The following is a 16,169-nucleotide window of genomic DNA, read 5'->3' as shown; positions in this document are numbered from 1 at the left end:
CCTCCCAGGCCCTTGTGTTGTGCCAATTCCCATCCATGCCTCAATTGTGAAAAGGGAGTTTAAAGCTATTTTCTCGTGCTCACTAAATCTTCATCTGCTTGACTCTTGGGCTTGCATTCTCCATTAGAGAAAGTTGTTGAGATAAGAGGCAGGAGGGTAGGGGGAGAGATGTCCATGTGTGTGAATTAGTGTGGTACAAATGATCAGAGGGCACAGAGCAGGTGCTTTAACAACTTTCGAGGTGAGAAAACCATGGGCATTGACCACCCACAGAATACTTTAAATGCCAGAGATAGGAGATGAATACCATGTTGGCTGGGGATATGGCAGCTGAACTCCTCAACGGGCACAAATTTGTGTAGCTTTACCATTATCAAAACATCTTCAGAATCATAATTCCATATCTTTATCACATGAGCCTTAGCTTCCCTCCCTCTTTTTTCTCTCTCACTCACTCTCTCTCTCACTCACTTTCTCTCTCTCTCTCTCATGCTCTCTCACTCTTTTCTTTCTCACTTTCTCATTCTCTCCCCCCCTCTCACACATACACACACACTTTCTCTCTCGCGCCCTCCCTCTCTCCCTCTCCCTTCCTCCCTCTGTTGTCTTTGGAAACAATAGGTAGAAGATAGGAAGAAGGGGCAGGGAAGAACAGAATATTTTGTCCATCGCTCTCTTTTTTTCATATCAGTTAATACCTTCTCATCTTCCAGGTGATGAGCTGTTGACTCCTGACACCTTTCCCCAGAGATGCTTCACTTCCCATGGGGTGTTGCAGTTTTCCTTCCGTTCCTTCTGGGCGAAACTCCCAACCCTCACGATCCTTGCTACAATGCCAATCAGCACCCACAATTCTGCCTGCCTGACCTGTCCGAACTGGCCTCAGGCCGTCTGGTGGAAGCCTCCAGTACGTGCAGCGGTCCTCCTGGACGATTCTGCGCCTTTCGGGATTCGGCCAACCCAGGCTCCAAATTCTGCCAAAGATGCCAAGAACATACCCACCGGTCAGAGCATCTCACAGACAGTGACGGGGATACAACATGTTGGTGGTCTAAGCCCACAGCCAATGCCACGCTTACTTTGGCTTTGGGCCGACGAATGGAAATCCTTTACGTGACCCTGCGGTTCTGCTCTCCACGACCGGAATCTTTGGCCATTTACAAGTCCATGGACTATGGACGCAGCTGGATGCCTTTTCAGTTCTTTTCCAGCCGCTGCTGGCGGCGTTACCATCTGCCGCCAACCACCACCATTGTGAAAAGCATGGAGCATGAAGCAGTTTGTATCGAGGCTCAAACAGCACTCAAGCCCCTCACAGGAGGCCTAGTGGCCTTCATGCCTCTTGCAGGCCGCCCTTCGGCCCAGAGGTTCGAATATAGTCCCATCCTCCAAGACTGGGTGACCGCTACTGACCTCCGTGTGTCCTTTGACCACATGCACTCAGCCCGGATTTTGGGGATGCGCCGGAAAGAGGCCTCCTATGGAGTAGCTGAGCTGCAGGTCGGAGGCAGATGTAAATGCAATGGACATGCCTCACGGTGCCCAGCTGGGAAAGACGGAGGGGTACCTCAGTGTGATTGTCGGCACAACACAGCCGGCCCTGAATGTGACACCTGCAAAACTTTCTACTGGGATAGGCCCTGGCAACGGGCAACCCCCAAAGATGCTCATGAATGTGTGGGTGAGACTGTAGGGGAGACAGAGCACCCATGGCTGAGGACTTGGTCTGTGCAGAGCTGGGATCTGGTCTTTGGAATTCTGCAGAAATAAAGCCCCATTCGCACGTGGTTTTTCCCAGCCTGGAAAGATTTTGCCATTGGGCACCTTTCCAAGCCTTATTCAGAAAAAAAAAATCCCATCCATCCTGCTGTTGGTTTGTTTAGGATAGGGGCCAGCCACCTTTTCAGATTCCCCCCCCCCCCTCCCCCCCCCGGATAATTTTTTTTAAAGAATTTCCAACATCTCATGAATTCTCTGCATTTTAAGAGATCCCTAAAAAAGAAGAATGGCCAAATTGTGACATGGAAGGTTTTGGCCCTTTTTCAAAAACACTGTGATCCACTTTTCGATTTATTTGAGGATTCCTTTGATGCCACCTAGGGGCACCAAGGATTTCTTGGGACTCACAAGGAGTGAACTGCTAATCACTTAAAGCATTTGGTAGTTGTTTTTTGTGGGGACAAAAATTCCTAACATTGGAGGGTTGTTCACAGGGAAACGTTTTTTTAAAAAGGCCAGAGGGTGGCTGTGACAGGATCAAAGCTCGGCCCTATTTATTTCTTTATTCTTTATATATTTATCAAATCTATACGGCAACCCATCGAACACATGTAGGTATTATGTATTTATTAAGTTTGCTTGCTCCCCATGTCAACAATGCAAGTAATCCTAGACCCACAACCACAATTGGGACCAGAATTTTTGTTGCTAAGGAAGGTGGCTTCTGACAGGCTCAATTTTACAACCTTTTTTGCCGCCGTTGTTAAGCAGATCTCTAGTTATTGAGTGAATCATGAGGTCGTTAAGCAAATCCAGCTTCCTCCATTGATTCTGCCTGTCAGAAGCCACTTGGGAAGGTTGCATGTAGTCATCAGGGTCCCCAAGAGGCCGCAACCATTGTAAATTCATGCTGGTTGCCAAATGCATGAATTTTGATCACATGACTGAGGGGAACGCTGCAACAATTGCAGGGGGAAGGATTGACACTTATTCAGTGTCATAACTTCGTTGTAACTTCGAATAGCCACTAAATGAATGGTCATATAAGCCAAGGACTACCTGTTTTACAGATTGCTTGAAACAGGGGTCTCCAACCTTGGCAACTTTAAGACTTGTGAACTTCAACTCCCAGAATTCCTTTGCTGGCTGAGGAATTCTGGGAGTTGAAGTCCACAAAATTGCCAAGGTTGGAGACCCCTGGCTTAAAACAACTGCATTCATTAACATGAATAAAAACAAGATCGTGAGAGAGTTAGAATCAGCAACCAGCATACATGATTTTTCTTCCGAGGGGATTTCCAGGCCTTTTGAGGAGAAAAAAAAAAACCATTCTAAGGGATTTCTGGAAAGTCACAAAGATTGGGGCAGGCGAGTTAACCTAGGTAGCTGTGCAATGCATGTAGAATAAGAACTGGGGTTTGATCACTCTGTTGCAGTCAGCATCGGGATTTCTTGACCCAGTCCATCCCTCTGGACACCCCTCTGGCTTGTAGGTCTGGGCATACTGGACAATGGAGGAAGGGTAGAAAGAAGTTTTGAGCATGAATGGAGAAAGCAGCCCGAACTGATAAATTCCCTTTCTGTGTCCTCAGCCTGCAACTGCCACCGCCATTCCCATCGCTGCCGCTTCAGCATGGAGCTTTTCGAACTTTCGGGGCGCCGGAGCGGAGGGATCTGCTTGAACTGTCGCCACCACACAGCCGGGCGCCACTGCCAGTATTGTTCACCAGGCTTTAAGCGTGACTTCAGCCACCCTATCACTAGCCACAGAGTCTGCAAAGGTGGGTCAGGTCCCGTAACCCAGAGCATCCTTGCCAGAAGGGGCCACAAAAACATCAAGATAGCGGCCTTGTGAATATGACCAAAGCCTGCTCTTTTTTATGTCCAAGGAATAAGTGTCACCTATAAAAAGGAGCAGAGCTTCAATCACACAGTTACAATTGTCATCTTGGCTTTTTTAACCCTATCCTGCAAATGCACCTTTATCATCCAGGGGGTTTCAGTTTTTAATCAATAAGCAAGATTTTTTAAAATCCTGCCTTTATTACTTTATAATTAGCTGAAGGTGGAGAACATACCTAATATTCTGTCCTCCTCCTATTTTATTTGTTTGTTTGTTTATATTTCATATTTTTAACCGCCCATTGTCAGGCTCAGGAAGTCCAGGCATTTCAAATGAATATAAAAGTTTGTTGCAAAGATGCTCTCTACAAGAATCTGAACTACTAATGATCAAAGCAAGAGAAGAGTCAATGGAATTCAAGGTGGGCTGGACTTAGATCTCTTGTGGGTACCAAGGGACTCAAGATTGGTGATGCATTTGACTCCTCCCTTGGCTCAACTTGGTAATTTCCTACACCCATCTCCCTCAGAGCAACAGTCCTGTGTGGTGGGTTCAGCTGGCCAAAAGTCACCCAGCTAGCTGACTTACACACCTAAGGTGGAGCTAGAACTCACTATCTCTTGGTGATTTGCCGAAAGTCACCCAGCCGGCTGTCATTCCTAAGGTGGAGCTAGAATTCACTGTCTCCTTGTTTCTGGTGCCTGATGCCTGAATCATTAGAACAAACCGATTCCCTAATTGTTTACAATATGGAGTTTTTGTTTCCAAAATGCTTAGGAAATGGGTTACAATGCATATTCCTGGAAAAATGAGGGGCATCATTGCAAAAACCAAAAATTGATGTATTATCCTCTCCGAAATGTGAAATCTGGGAACACTCAGTCAGGAACTCCCTGAAATTCTCACAAGAAGGAGAGGGTCCAAAAAGGGTCCATACAATCAAAGCCTTGCCCTTAAATGGGGTGGGGCTTTGATCACATGATTATCAATGGTGGGATTCAAAAATTTTTACTACCAGTTCCGCTTGGTAGGTGTGGCTTGGTGGGCGTAGCAGGGGAAGGATACTGTAAAATCTCCATTCCCTCCCCTTTCCAGGGGGAAGGTTACCGCCGGTTCTCCAAACTACTCAAAATTTCCACTACTGGTTCTCCAGAACTGGTCAACACCTGCTGAATATCATCTCTGATTATTATAGCCACCATTGTAACTTTTTGGACCCCCTGGAACACCCCTGGAATCTATACAGAGATCAAAATCATTTGAATAAGGATTGCATGCAACTGGTTACATGCAAAAAATAAAAACCCACTCTGCATAAAATTCATATTTTCTATCAAAACCTGCTGAGTTTCCTTCTAAATATTTTAAGCTTATTCCCTTGCCTTGAAATTTGCCTCTAAGTCTGTTGTAGTGATCAGGATTTCCTCCACTATGAACCCTGGGAAATGTAGTGTGGTGAGAGAGATGAGAATTTCCATGGTAGTTCTTTTTTAGATTCCCTTGAGTAAAAAAGCTAGGATACGTTCTTTACTGTGGGCACTTTGTTTGCTTTTAGTTTTGCTGTTGTTTTAATGGAGACATGATATTTTGTTAATGCTTGTTTATGACATAACAGGATGAGTGAATCCATTGGAAATCCTATTTTAATGGCTTAGAGCAGCATCAGAATCTAGGCAACAGAGACTTGTCAGCAAATTATGGTTAAAAAAAAGCAAAGCCATAACTTACTACGATGTGTGAATCCAGTCACTATGGTTAAGAGAGAGAGTTGTGGAGCTTTCTCTCTTAAAGCCACAGCACTGAGAAAGTTCACAGTCCTGTAGATCAATGCAAACCTTTTTTTAACCAAAAAAAAGGAGGATGCATAGATTATTGTAGAGATGGCCAGGTACGGTATTCCCCTCCCATAACTTCTCTTTTTTTCTTTCCAGCTTGCCAGTGTCATCCTATTGGGGCTACTGGGGCCATTTGCAACCAGACCACTGGGCAGTGCCAGTGCAAGAACGGAGTCACCGGCCTGACCTGCAGTCGATGTGCCCGGGGTTTCCAGCAAAGCCGCAGCGCTCACATACCCTGCATTCGTAAGCTTTCTTCTTCCTTTAACTTCCTTCCATGTTCACCCTTTCGTGACATCCCAGTTCATATCTGGACAGCAATTCATTTCTTGGGGCCAGTTTGACAATGGGACATCTGGGTGCAACTTCCCCCGACCTGGCAGCTTCCAAGTGGCATGTCCCTATGCCTGGATAAGCATAGATTTAGCAGTCCAAATACATCTGTAGGGCACCAAGTTGGGGAAACGCCTCTGCCTTGGGCCAAGATCTACAGATTCTAGTTTCCGGTTTCTTAAATTTGCAAGCCAAAGGCTTCAGGGAATGCCATAAAATCGTTGTTGTCATTTCAGAGTGGTTAGCAGGGCCATGCAGCACACATAAAAAAGAACTAGAATGCCAATCACACAGCAAAAGACGCCATCTTGATCTTTCTTTCTTTCTTTCTTTTTTACCATGGAGGCCCCTGGTGGTTAGACCACCAGTCTGGGAAGAAACATAACTGGGAACTCTCTCCTCTCTAGCATAAAACTCAATTGGCCTACTAACCCTTTTACAACCTCGTCAAATAAGGGGGGGAAGTATATATATATACTTCCAATATATATATTGAGACCAATATATATATATATATTTAGCCACGAAGATAAACTCCGTGGCTAAAACACTAATTACCAGAACCAAACGCCTGGCAGACAAGACACACATTAAGACTGAACTATGCACCCTGACTAAAGTACTGACAGCCAACGGCTTCCACAAAAGCAAAATCACCAGCTTGATCCACAAAAACACACTGCAACATAATGGAAACCCAGAAGATGAACAGACCTATGGAACAGCTGTCCTGCCCTACATAAGAGGTACTACAGACAAAATTAGTAAGGTACTACACAGACATCACATCAGGACTGCCTTCAAAACAGACAGAAAAATAGCAGCCATCCTTAGCAACCCCAAAGATAAAATTGACCTGGAAAACCAAGGCATATACGAAGTACCCTGCATCATGCCCAGCCACATACATTGGACAGACCAATAGAAGAATAAGTACCCGCCTGGATGAACACAAAAATGCAGTCAAAAAGCTGGAACACACTTCCTCACTAGTCCAACACATGGAAGCCACAGGTCATAGCATCAACTTCAATGGCACCAAAACCCTAGCCACTATAGAAAACCCTAGCCACAGAGTCATCAGAGAAGCCATAGAGATTGAAAAAGACCAGAAAGCATGAATAGAAGAGATGATTCCACCAGGCTGTCAATCATTTGGAAGCCTGCACTCACAAACAAAAAATCTCCACACCACAAGCCAGGCAAACACCTGGGCACAAACAGATCCCCCCCGATACCTCCAGCTCAAAAACACCCCAACCAGGCACCCAGATGAAACCCAGCTTCCTAACTAATGATAGCCGTCCATTTACCCGAAGCCAAGCTGCACTAAAGGTCTCCAATAAAGGAACACAATGCTGCCAGCCAATCAAGATACAAAAAGAGCCAAAAAACAGACAGAAGATATTAGAGACACCAATCAAGCAGAACACAGCAAACTCCGAGACCAATAAACACGGACCAAGACTCCCAACCAATCAGGATGAAGAAAAACCATTCTGGCACAGCAATAGGCTGCCCCAAATTTAAATCTGAAACCACTGTAAAAGTCTGACCCACAGACAGACACAATACAGAAGCCTGATGATGGCAGATGAGATTCTGCTGAAACGTTGCTACAACTTTAAAAGAACAACTACAATGACGTGGGAAAATACCCAACCAAGCCGAATACCATACATGTAAGTACCGCGAAAACTTAAGAAAACATATATATATATATATATGGCCTTCAGCTTTGTTCGGGTATTTTCCCACATCATTGTAGTTGTGCTTTTAAAGTTGTAGCAACGTTTCGCAGAATCTCATCTGCCATCATCAGGCTTCTGTATAGTGTTCATCTGTGAGTCAGACTTTTACAGTGGTTTCAGATTTAAATTTGGGCAGCCTATTGCTGTGCCAGAATGGTTTTTTTCTTCATCCTGATTGGTTGGGAGTCTTGGTCTGTGTTTATTGGTCTTGGAGTTTGCTGTGTTCTGCTTGATTGGTGTTTCTACTATCTTCTGTCTGTTTTGTGGCTCTTTTGTATCTTGATTGGCTGGTAACATTGTGTTCCTTTATTGAGGCCTTTAGTGCAGCTTGGCTCGGGTAAATGGACGGCTATCATTTGTTAGGAAGCTAGGGTTTCATCTGCCTGGTTGGGGTGTGTTTGAGCTGGAGGTATCAGGGGGATCTGTTTGTGCCCAGGTGCTTGTCTGGCTAGTGGTGTGGAGATTTTTTTGTTTGTGAGTGCAGGCTTCCAAATGATTGACAGTCTGGTGGAATCATCTCTTCTATTCATGTTTTCTGGTCTTTTTCAATCTCTATGGCTTCTCTGATGATTCTGTGGCTGGGGTTTTCTATAGTGGCTAGGGTTTTGGTGCCATTGAAGTTGATGCTATGACCTGTGGCTTCCATGTGTTGGACTAGTGAGGAAGTGTGTTCCAGCTTTTTGACTGCATTTTTGTGTTCATCCAGGCGGGTACTTATTCTTCTATTGGTCTGTCCAATGTATGTGGCCGGGCATGATACACAGGGGACTTCGTATATGCCTTGGTTTTCCAGGTCAATTTTATCTTTGGGGTTTCTAAGGATGGCTGCTATTTTTCTGTCTGTTTTGAAGGCAGTCTTGATGTGATGTCTGTGTAGTATCAAAATCAGTAGACAAAATGTGTAGACAAAATCAGTAAGATACTACGTGGGAAAAACCCCGAACAAAGCCGAATACCATATATGTAAGTACCCATGAAAACTTAAGAAAATATGTATGTATGTATGTATGTATGTATGTATGTATGTATGTATGTATGTTTCGGCAGAATCTCATCTGCCATCATCAGGCTTAAAAGCACAACTATAATCACTTGGGAAAATACCTGAACAAAGCTGAATATCATACATACATACATACATACATACATACATACATACATACATACATACATACAAACATACAAACATACATACATACATACATACATACATACAAACATATATAAAATATAAAATTAGAAAGCTGCAAATCAAACATAGGCCGTCTCTGAAGATGGAAGTTGGATGGTTGATAATAACCATTCATCATTCCATATGCCTAGAGTTTATTTCATGCTGTCTTTGTATATACAGTATATTTGGTCTCCAGTGCAAAATTACAATTTTCTTAAGGAAAAAAAATTAAGTAGAGAAGCTGTCATTCTTTCAATTCTATTCATTTCATCAAATGTTTAGCAACCATTCAAAGTTACAATAGTACTGGAAAAAAAATGACTTACAACAGGTCTTTGTTTTTAAAACTGTCACAGCATCCCCATAATCACGTGATTAGAATTCTGACATGTGGCAGCTGGCATGTATTTATAATAATTGCAGTGTCCAAGAGTCATGTGCAACCTCCCCAGCTGGCTTCTGATATGCAAAGTTGATGGAGGAAGCTAGACTCACTTAATGACCACATGATTCACTTAACAACTGTGGGTGGGGGAAGGTTGTAAAGTCAGGCATGACATTTAACAACCACCTTGCTTAGCAACAGAAATTCTGATCCCAAATGTGGTTGTAAGTCAAGGAGTACCTATATATACACTGTATATTGCCCGTGTGATTAGTGATTAAAGAACAAGTCTAGAAAGTGAGAGACTATGAATTCCCGTCCTGCCTTAACCATGAAAGCCTGCTGGGTGACATTAAATGTCTCTCTCAGCACAACCTCACAGGGTTGTTGCTATTGTTGTAGGGAAAATAGGAGGAGGGAGGTTGGATATGTTCACTAATTTGAGTTATTTATAAAATAACAGAGGTGGGATGGAAATAAATAAATAAAAAATTTGTTCCATATGCCCATGTATAAAACCCATAAAGTCTGTTAATTTTTATTCATGTAGCATACAATCAGGATTAACAGCAAATTCTTCCCGCTCCTCCTTCTAGCGCATCCTTCTATAAAATAAAATATTGTTTCCCGATTTCTAAATCAGGAAGTGAGTTCGTGTTTTCCAGTAAAGCCTTGATCTTTCTTACAAGGCAGGCTGAATGAGACAATGACAGGGCATAGCATACTCTCATCTCTTCTCAAGGGGACTGATGTCATGGAAGCCGGGCAGCCCAGCGCTGAGCTTTTGACAATATCATACCAAATCTATTATTCTAACATCTTACCTTCTCTAGGTATCCAGGAGGAGGTGACAACTACAGTTATCCCACCGCAGGAATGGAAAGCAGGTAAGAAGAGAGGGTTTAAATATCATATTTCCCTGAAAATAAGTTTCCCTAAAATAAGCACCAGAGCTTATTTTCGGGGGAAATCTTATTTTTTTCACAGCTGAAATGAAGCGGGAGGCAAGGGGGAGAGGACGAAAAAAGGCAGGAAGTAAGGTGGCTGGATGAAAAGTCTTCTTCTACTATCCTCCACATACCCCACCGCCTCGTTTCATCCTCCTCTATCACCCTGCCTCATGCTGGCAGCAACCAGACAGAATGGGAGGATGGCTGGCAGCACAGGCTCTTAAGTAGGACTTACTTTAGGGGTAGGGTTTATATTCAGCTTGGGAAAATCGGTCTAGGGCTTATTTTCAGGGTAGGTCCTATTTTCCGGGAAACATGGGTACTGTTTTTTTTTTCCCCTAAGGAAATCACTTAAATTTTTCTTTTAAAAGGATTGGAAAACCATATCCCCATAGGAGGAGCCCTTTTCATCTCTAAAAATGAAAATCATAATCAATACAAAAAATAAGGAAGTTGATGTTCACAGAACTATGCCGGCTTTGCTGGTAAACAAAACAGATTAAAGCAGTGGTTTTCACTGTGGACCCACTTTAAATATCTTTTTTGGCCATGGACCCCCAAAACTTAACTCAAGATTTAAATCATAACATTACTTCAAACTTTCACAGGCCTCCTGTGATGACATCATGGTTCTCCCGGGATCCGCAGACTACAGGTTGCGAACCACTGAGCTAAAGCATTCTTTAACTCCACAGTGTCCATATAACATTCAAAAGCAGCCTAAACAAACAACTCCCTGATTCTCCGGAGTATAAGAAGAGGGATGAGGTACAGCACAAACTTGCAAGATTCTTATAGCAGCAGCCTCCAACTTTTCTGGCTTTGCGCCTACCACTCGCACAAACGTAGCTGCATGCACACGCTTGCCTGCCACTTCTACAGCCCGGTTCTGAATGGGCCACAACCAGAGGTGGTATTCAGCAGGTTCTGACCAGTTCTGGAAAACCGGTAGCGGAAATTTTGAGTAGTTCGGAGAACTGGCAAATGCCACCTCTGACTGGCCTCGCCCCCATCTATTCTCTGCCTCCCAAGTCCCAGCTGATCTGCTGGGTCTTCTTTGGTTGCCCTGCCCAGGAGAACAGAGCTGGAAAGCAGGCTAAGTGGGGTGGGGAGGGAAGTATCCTTTCCCTGCCATGCCCACCAAGCCACACCCACTAAGCCACACCACGCCATCAAGCCACATCCACAGAACCAGTAGTAAAAAAAATTGAATACTACCACTGGCCCTGCAGCCCAGTAGTGGGCCGCAACCTGGGGGTTGGGGACCCCTGTTTTATAGCCTGTTCTGTTTCAGCCATCCATTCAAATTGATTTCCATCTCCGGTAAATCTAGTGGGGCTGACACTCAACTTAAGAATTCATAGGAGGCATTGCACAAGGGAAAACGTGTCTTGCTCCAAGGTAGCAAGACACTCCAATCCAGTTGGCAGCTAAGCCAGGTAGTCCAGCGCTTTCAACATTTTTTGGACAACTCCCATAAGCTCCAGATAGTACCTGAGATGCCAGGAGAACAACAGGTTGCCTAATCTTGCTCCAATGAAAATATGTGAGGGAAACAGCAGGTCTTAACTGCGGTCAAATATTGCGCAAAATAATGATTTATCCCTCCCATCTGTTGTTTGTTGTTTGTTCACCAGGTACTGAATGTCAGAGCCATTGCACACCACCACAAAGGCGTGTCCACATGAACTTGAAGAACTATTGCAAGAAGGATTACGGTAAAATTTATTATTTATTTCAGATTCCACCTTTTCTTGCAGGAACTCAAGACGAGTACATTTGGTCCTTGACTTGCAACCATTCATTTAGTGACCATCTGAACTTACAGTGGCAGTGGAAAAAGTAACTTATGACCAGTTTCTACACTTACGACAGTTGTAGCATCCCCATGGTCAGGTGATTAAAATTTGGGCAGTGGGAAACTGGCATGTATTTATGACAGTTGCACTGTCCTGGGGTCATGTGAGCTTATGATTTTGTGACCTTCCCAGCTGGTTTCTGACAAGCACAGTCAGTGGGGGAAGCCGAATTCACTTAAACTGCATGGTTCACACAACAACGGCAGTAATTTGCTTTACAATTGTGGCCCCCCAAAAAGGACAATTCAGTCCTGCTTAAAAACAGAAATGTTGGACTCAGTTGTGGTCATAAGTCAAGGAATACCTGTAATCTGTTCTGAAGTGGTTTTTTTCCCGTGAGAAAAACCCAAGGGGCAAACTTTGCTGATGTGTAGTATTGGCCCAAAGCTATCCAGGCAGCATTCACAGCTTGAGGCTGGATTTGAATCCCCAGTCCAACTACCTCAATCACTACAGGTAATCCTTGTTTAACAACTATCTTGTTTAGCAACCACTCAAAATTATGACACTCCTGAAAAAAATAACTGTATAACTGGTCCTCACTTTTTTGACCGTTATAGAACATGACTGAGATTTGGGCACCATGAAAAGCCAGAGGTTTTGATCTTTACAGCTTTCTGTAGCTAATGTGGTTGCTATTTTCATGCTTCCCAGCCAGATTTCAATAAGCAGAATCAATGGAGAAGCCGGCCATAAAATTGCAGGTTACGTGATGTTTTGGCTAACAACGTGGATCTGCTTAACAACAGTGGCAAAATGGAGGTTGTAGGTCTGTCACAGTGACTGCCTCAATTAGTGATGGAGTTGCCAGTCCCAAACTGATGCACCATATCTCATTTCCTTGCCCATCATTTCACTGCTTGCAAAACTAATCAAAAAAGCAACTGGAATGATCAACCAGGAAGTGATCATGCTCTACAGATAATCCTCGATTTACAACCACAATTGAGACCAATATTTCTGTTGCTAAGTGAGACATTTGTCAAGTGAGTTTTGCCCCAGTTCACAACCCTTCTCGCCACTGCTGTTAAGTGAATCACTGCAATTGTTAAATTGCACTAAAAGCAATTGTATGAAATCAGCATTTGCATTTGTTGAACAAGGAGTATATTGAATTATACATGAATTTGTGAAGAATTGTTTCTCTTGTTCGGAGCTAACACGCCAGTAGAATCAAGTTAAGCATTTTCTGAATTTTTGACTTGTCAAGTATAAAAGTTGTAACTTGTATTGGGAATCTGGTTTCCTCCTTGATTTTGCCTGTCAGAAGGTTACAAAATATGATCACATGATCCTGGGACCCTGCACCTGTCTTAAATGTGAATCCGTTGTCAAGAATCTGAATTTCAATCACGTGACAATGCTGCTAAAGTCATAAGTGTGAAAAATGGTCATCAGTCACTTTTTTCAGTGCCATTGTGATTTTGAACTGTCACTAAATGAACTGTTGTAAGTCAAGGGCTACCTGTACATTGTGCCCCTCCCACAAAAATCAAATCGGGAAATATAGTTACAAAAAGGAAATATACAACATTGATAATTGATCGAGCTATTTTCTAAAGCGTCCGAAGGCCAGACAAGGAATAAGGGATGGAAACTGAACAAGGAGAGATTTAACCTGGAAATAAGGAGAAACTTTCTGACCGTGAGAACAATCAACAATGGAACAGAAGTTGCCCTTGGAAGTTGTGGGAGCTTCATCACTTGAGACTTTCAAGAAGAGATTGGACTGCCATTTGTCATAAATGGTGTAGGGTCTCCCGCTTGGGCGGGGGGTTGGACTAGATGACCTATAAGGTCCCTTCCAACTTTGATTATCTGCTATCTGTTATCTTCATGCGCAAGGTGATACATCCTCGTTAAAGCACCCATTTTCTGGGAAACACGGATTTTCTCAGAGATGACCCACCTAGTGATGACAACTTGGGGTTGCAAATTGGAATCTTAGATGTCACTAAGTGGGAGGGGCAGTGGGGGTGGGGAGAAAAGAGAACTTGTGAAAGGAGTGACGTCATAACTTCAGAAATAGGGCAGAATCACGTAACAGTTCCACTTCCTGATAAGTTTTTTCTCTCTCTCTCTCTCACCTTTACAACCCTGATGGCAGTTCTCCAGGCCCAGCTCTTAGCCATGGAGAAATCTGGAACATGGTGGCAATTTACAGCCTCAATCCTCGCTGTCTACCGCCAGCGTCATGTGCCTATCCGTCGGGGAGAGCAGCCACTCTGGGTACCAGAACAAGATTTGGCCTGCCGGTGCCTCCACCTCCAAGTGGGCAAATCTTACCTTATCATCGGCAACGATGAGGAGTCGCCTGACCCTGCCCGGCTAATCGTTGACAAAAACAGCCTCGCTCTGCCCTGGAGGGATGCCTGGGCGCATAAACTGAGGAGTTTCCAGCAACAAAGCAAGCGTGGAAAATGCTGGGGCGCCTAAGCCAGAAAGATGATGGGAAAGTGGGTAAAAAAAAAAAAACAGGAAAAGGCCTGAATAGGTAGAAAACTCCTCACAATCAAACTGAGCTTCAGAGTCCCACAGAGAACTCTCTTGGGTATAAAAAGCTGAGCCTAAACTGGAACCAATTTTGATTTGAAAGGTTGAGTTCTGCATATCAATCACCCTCCATTCATCTTTCTGACAGACCTATAGGCTGAGATATTATAGAAATAGCAATATAGCACTTAGATTTATATACCACTTCACAGCAGTAGTGGGATTCAAATTTTTTTACTACCGGTTCTGTGGGTGTGGCTTGGTGGGCGTGGCTTGGTGGGCGTGGCAGGGGAAGGGGAAGGATACTGCAAAATCCCCATTCCCTCCCCACCCCACTAACCTGCTTTCCAGCTCTGTTCTCCTGTGCAAGGCAACGAAAGCAGACCCAGCCGATCAGCTGAGACTCGGGAGGCCGAGAATAGACGGGCGGGGCCAGTAAGAGGTGGGACTTGCCGGTTCTCCAAACTACTCAAAATTTCCACTACTGGTTCTCCATAACCTGTCAGAACCTGTTGAATACCACCTCTGCTTCACAGTGCTCCTCAGCCCTCTCTAAGCAGTTTTTAGAGTCGGCATATCATGCCCTCTTTGCAAAACGGAGGAACACGGCTAAACTAGAAACTTGGTTTTGGATGAATTAATGGAAAATATTTGGGAATGGGAGGCTGCTAGTTAAGGTATGGCAACTTCCACCAATTTCTGAGCAAGCAGGAGACTAGCTGGGCAAAACATATGCTACTCCTCACTAGCAAATTCTATCTTGCCACAAGGACAATGTCAGCAAATAGTGCTGTTAATATTTACCACATAACACAGACGAAGATTAAAGGAGTCCCCTGCCTTTGTTTTCCTTGTCTCCCGTCATAGGAGATAGGATAAGGATAGGATAAAGAATAAGACTCAGGCAGAGGTGAAGTTGAGTTTCGACAGAGGGCTAAATCTTGGTCATCTGTCAAAACCCAGTATTTGGGAGCAAGTTTTTTTCACAGCTGCATTCAAAAGGAAGCTTGCCATCAATTGATATCAGCTAATAATCAGATTTCTTTTGGTCATGAGTTTGGCATTTTCCAAGGGTGAATGTCTAAATTAGTCAAGAACCAGTTCTGACAATAACTCTTCCTGTGAGACCTTTGAAACAAAAACTATCAAAGTAGTTAAGAACTGTAATGTATCAACTCGTTAAAAAAGCTGTATTGTGTCAAAAGATATTTTAAACACAGCAAGTTACTATGATGCCAATAAAACAGAACTTCTCAGACATTGTGGTGTCAAGAACCACTGAAATTTCAAATAACTCTGACCTTTCCCACCACCTTCATATCAGACATTCAGGAAACTACTTTAAATAACACAATTTAACTAAAGCTAAATTGAAACCCTTGAGAAATGCAGTGGTTTTAGAATGTAAGACTGACAGAAAAATGTTCCGTATAAAGAATTCCCTTTGAGCTGGATGGCATTTCATTTACCATTGAGCTGGATGGTAAAAGGTTAGAAAATTTGTCCTGGTTGCTTGATTCAAAGAAATGAAGTCATAACAAAAAACAGCTTGATATCCCCCCTGAATGGGGCTGGTGAAGATCTGAAATGCTTAGCATTTTTTCTTATTTAACTCACTTCCCTTTTAGTATTGGTAATGTAGTACGTAGATCATTGGAACAGTTTTATAAGTAGTCCTCAACTTACAACCATTTGTTTAGTGACCGTTCGAAGTTACAACAGCACTGAAAAAAAGCGACCCATAACCATTGCACCATCCCCATGGCCAGATTATCAAAATTCAGAAAGTTGGCCACTGGCATGTGTTTATGATGGTCACGGTGTCCT

General features: G+C 43.5%; 1 protein-coding gene across 1 annotated transcript; it reads left to right on the top strand.

The window, feature by feature from the left end:
• The first annotated feature begins 750 nt into the window (after positions 1-750).
• LOC113421814 (netrin-1) lies at positions 751-15,570 on the top strand. The gene is made up of 6 exons (XM_087948381.1): positions 751-1,681; positions 3,312-3,500; positions 5,494-5,643; positions 9,874-9,927; positions 11,628-11,708; positions 13,957-15,570. Exons 1-6 carry the CDS (start codon positions 751-753, stop codon positions 14,283-14,285), a joined length of 1,734 nt encoding a protein of 577 aa, XP_087804507.1. The 3' UTR covers positions 14,286-15,570.
• The last annotated feature ends 599 nt before the right edge of the window (positions 15,571-16,169 follow it).

This window comes from Notechis scutatus, chromosome Z (genome assembly GCF_049901735.1).
Source record: "Notechis scutatus isolate UNSWTSFEM ecotype Mainland chromosome Z, rNotScu1.2, whole genome shotgun sequence".
NCBI classification, from domain to species: Eukaryota; Metazoa; Chordata; class Lepidosauria; order Squamata; family Elapidae; genus Notechis; species Notechis scutatus.
This window is presented reverse-complemented; position numbering and strand designations above follow the sequence as displayed.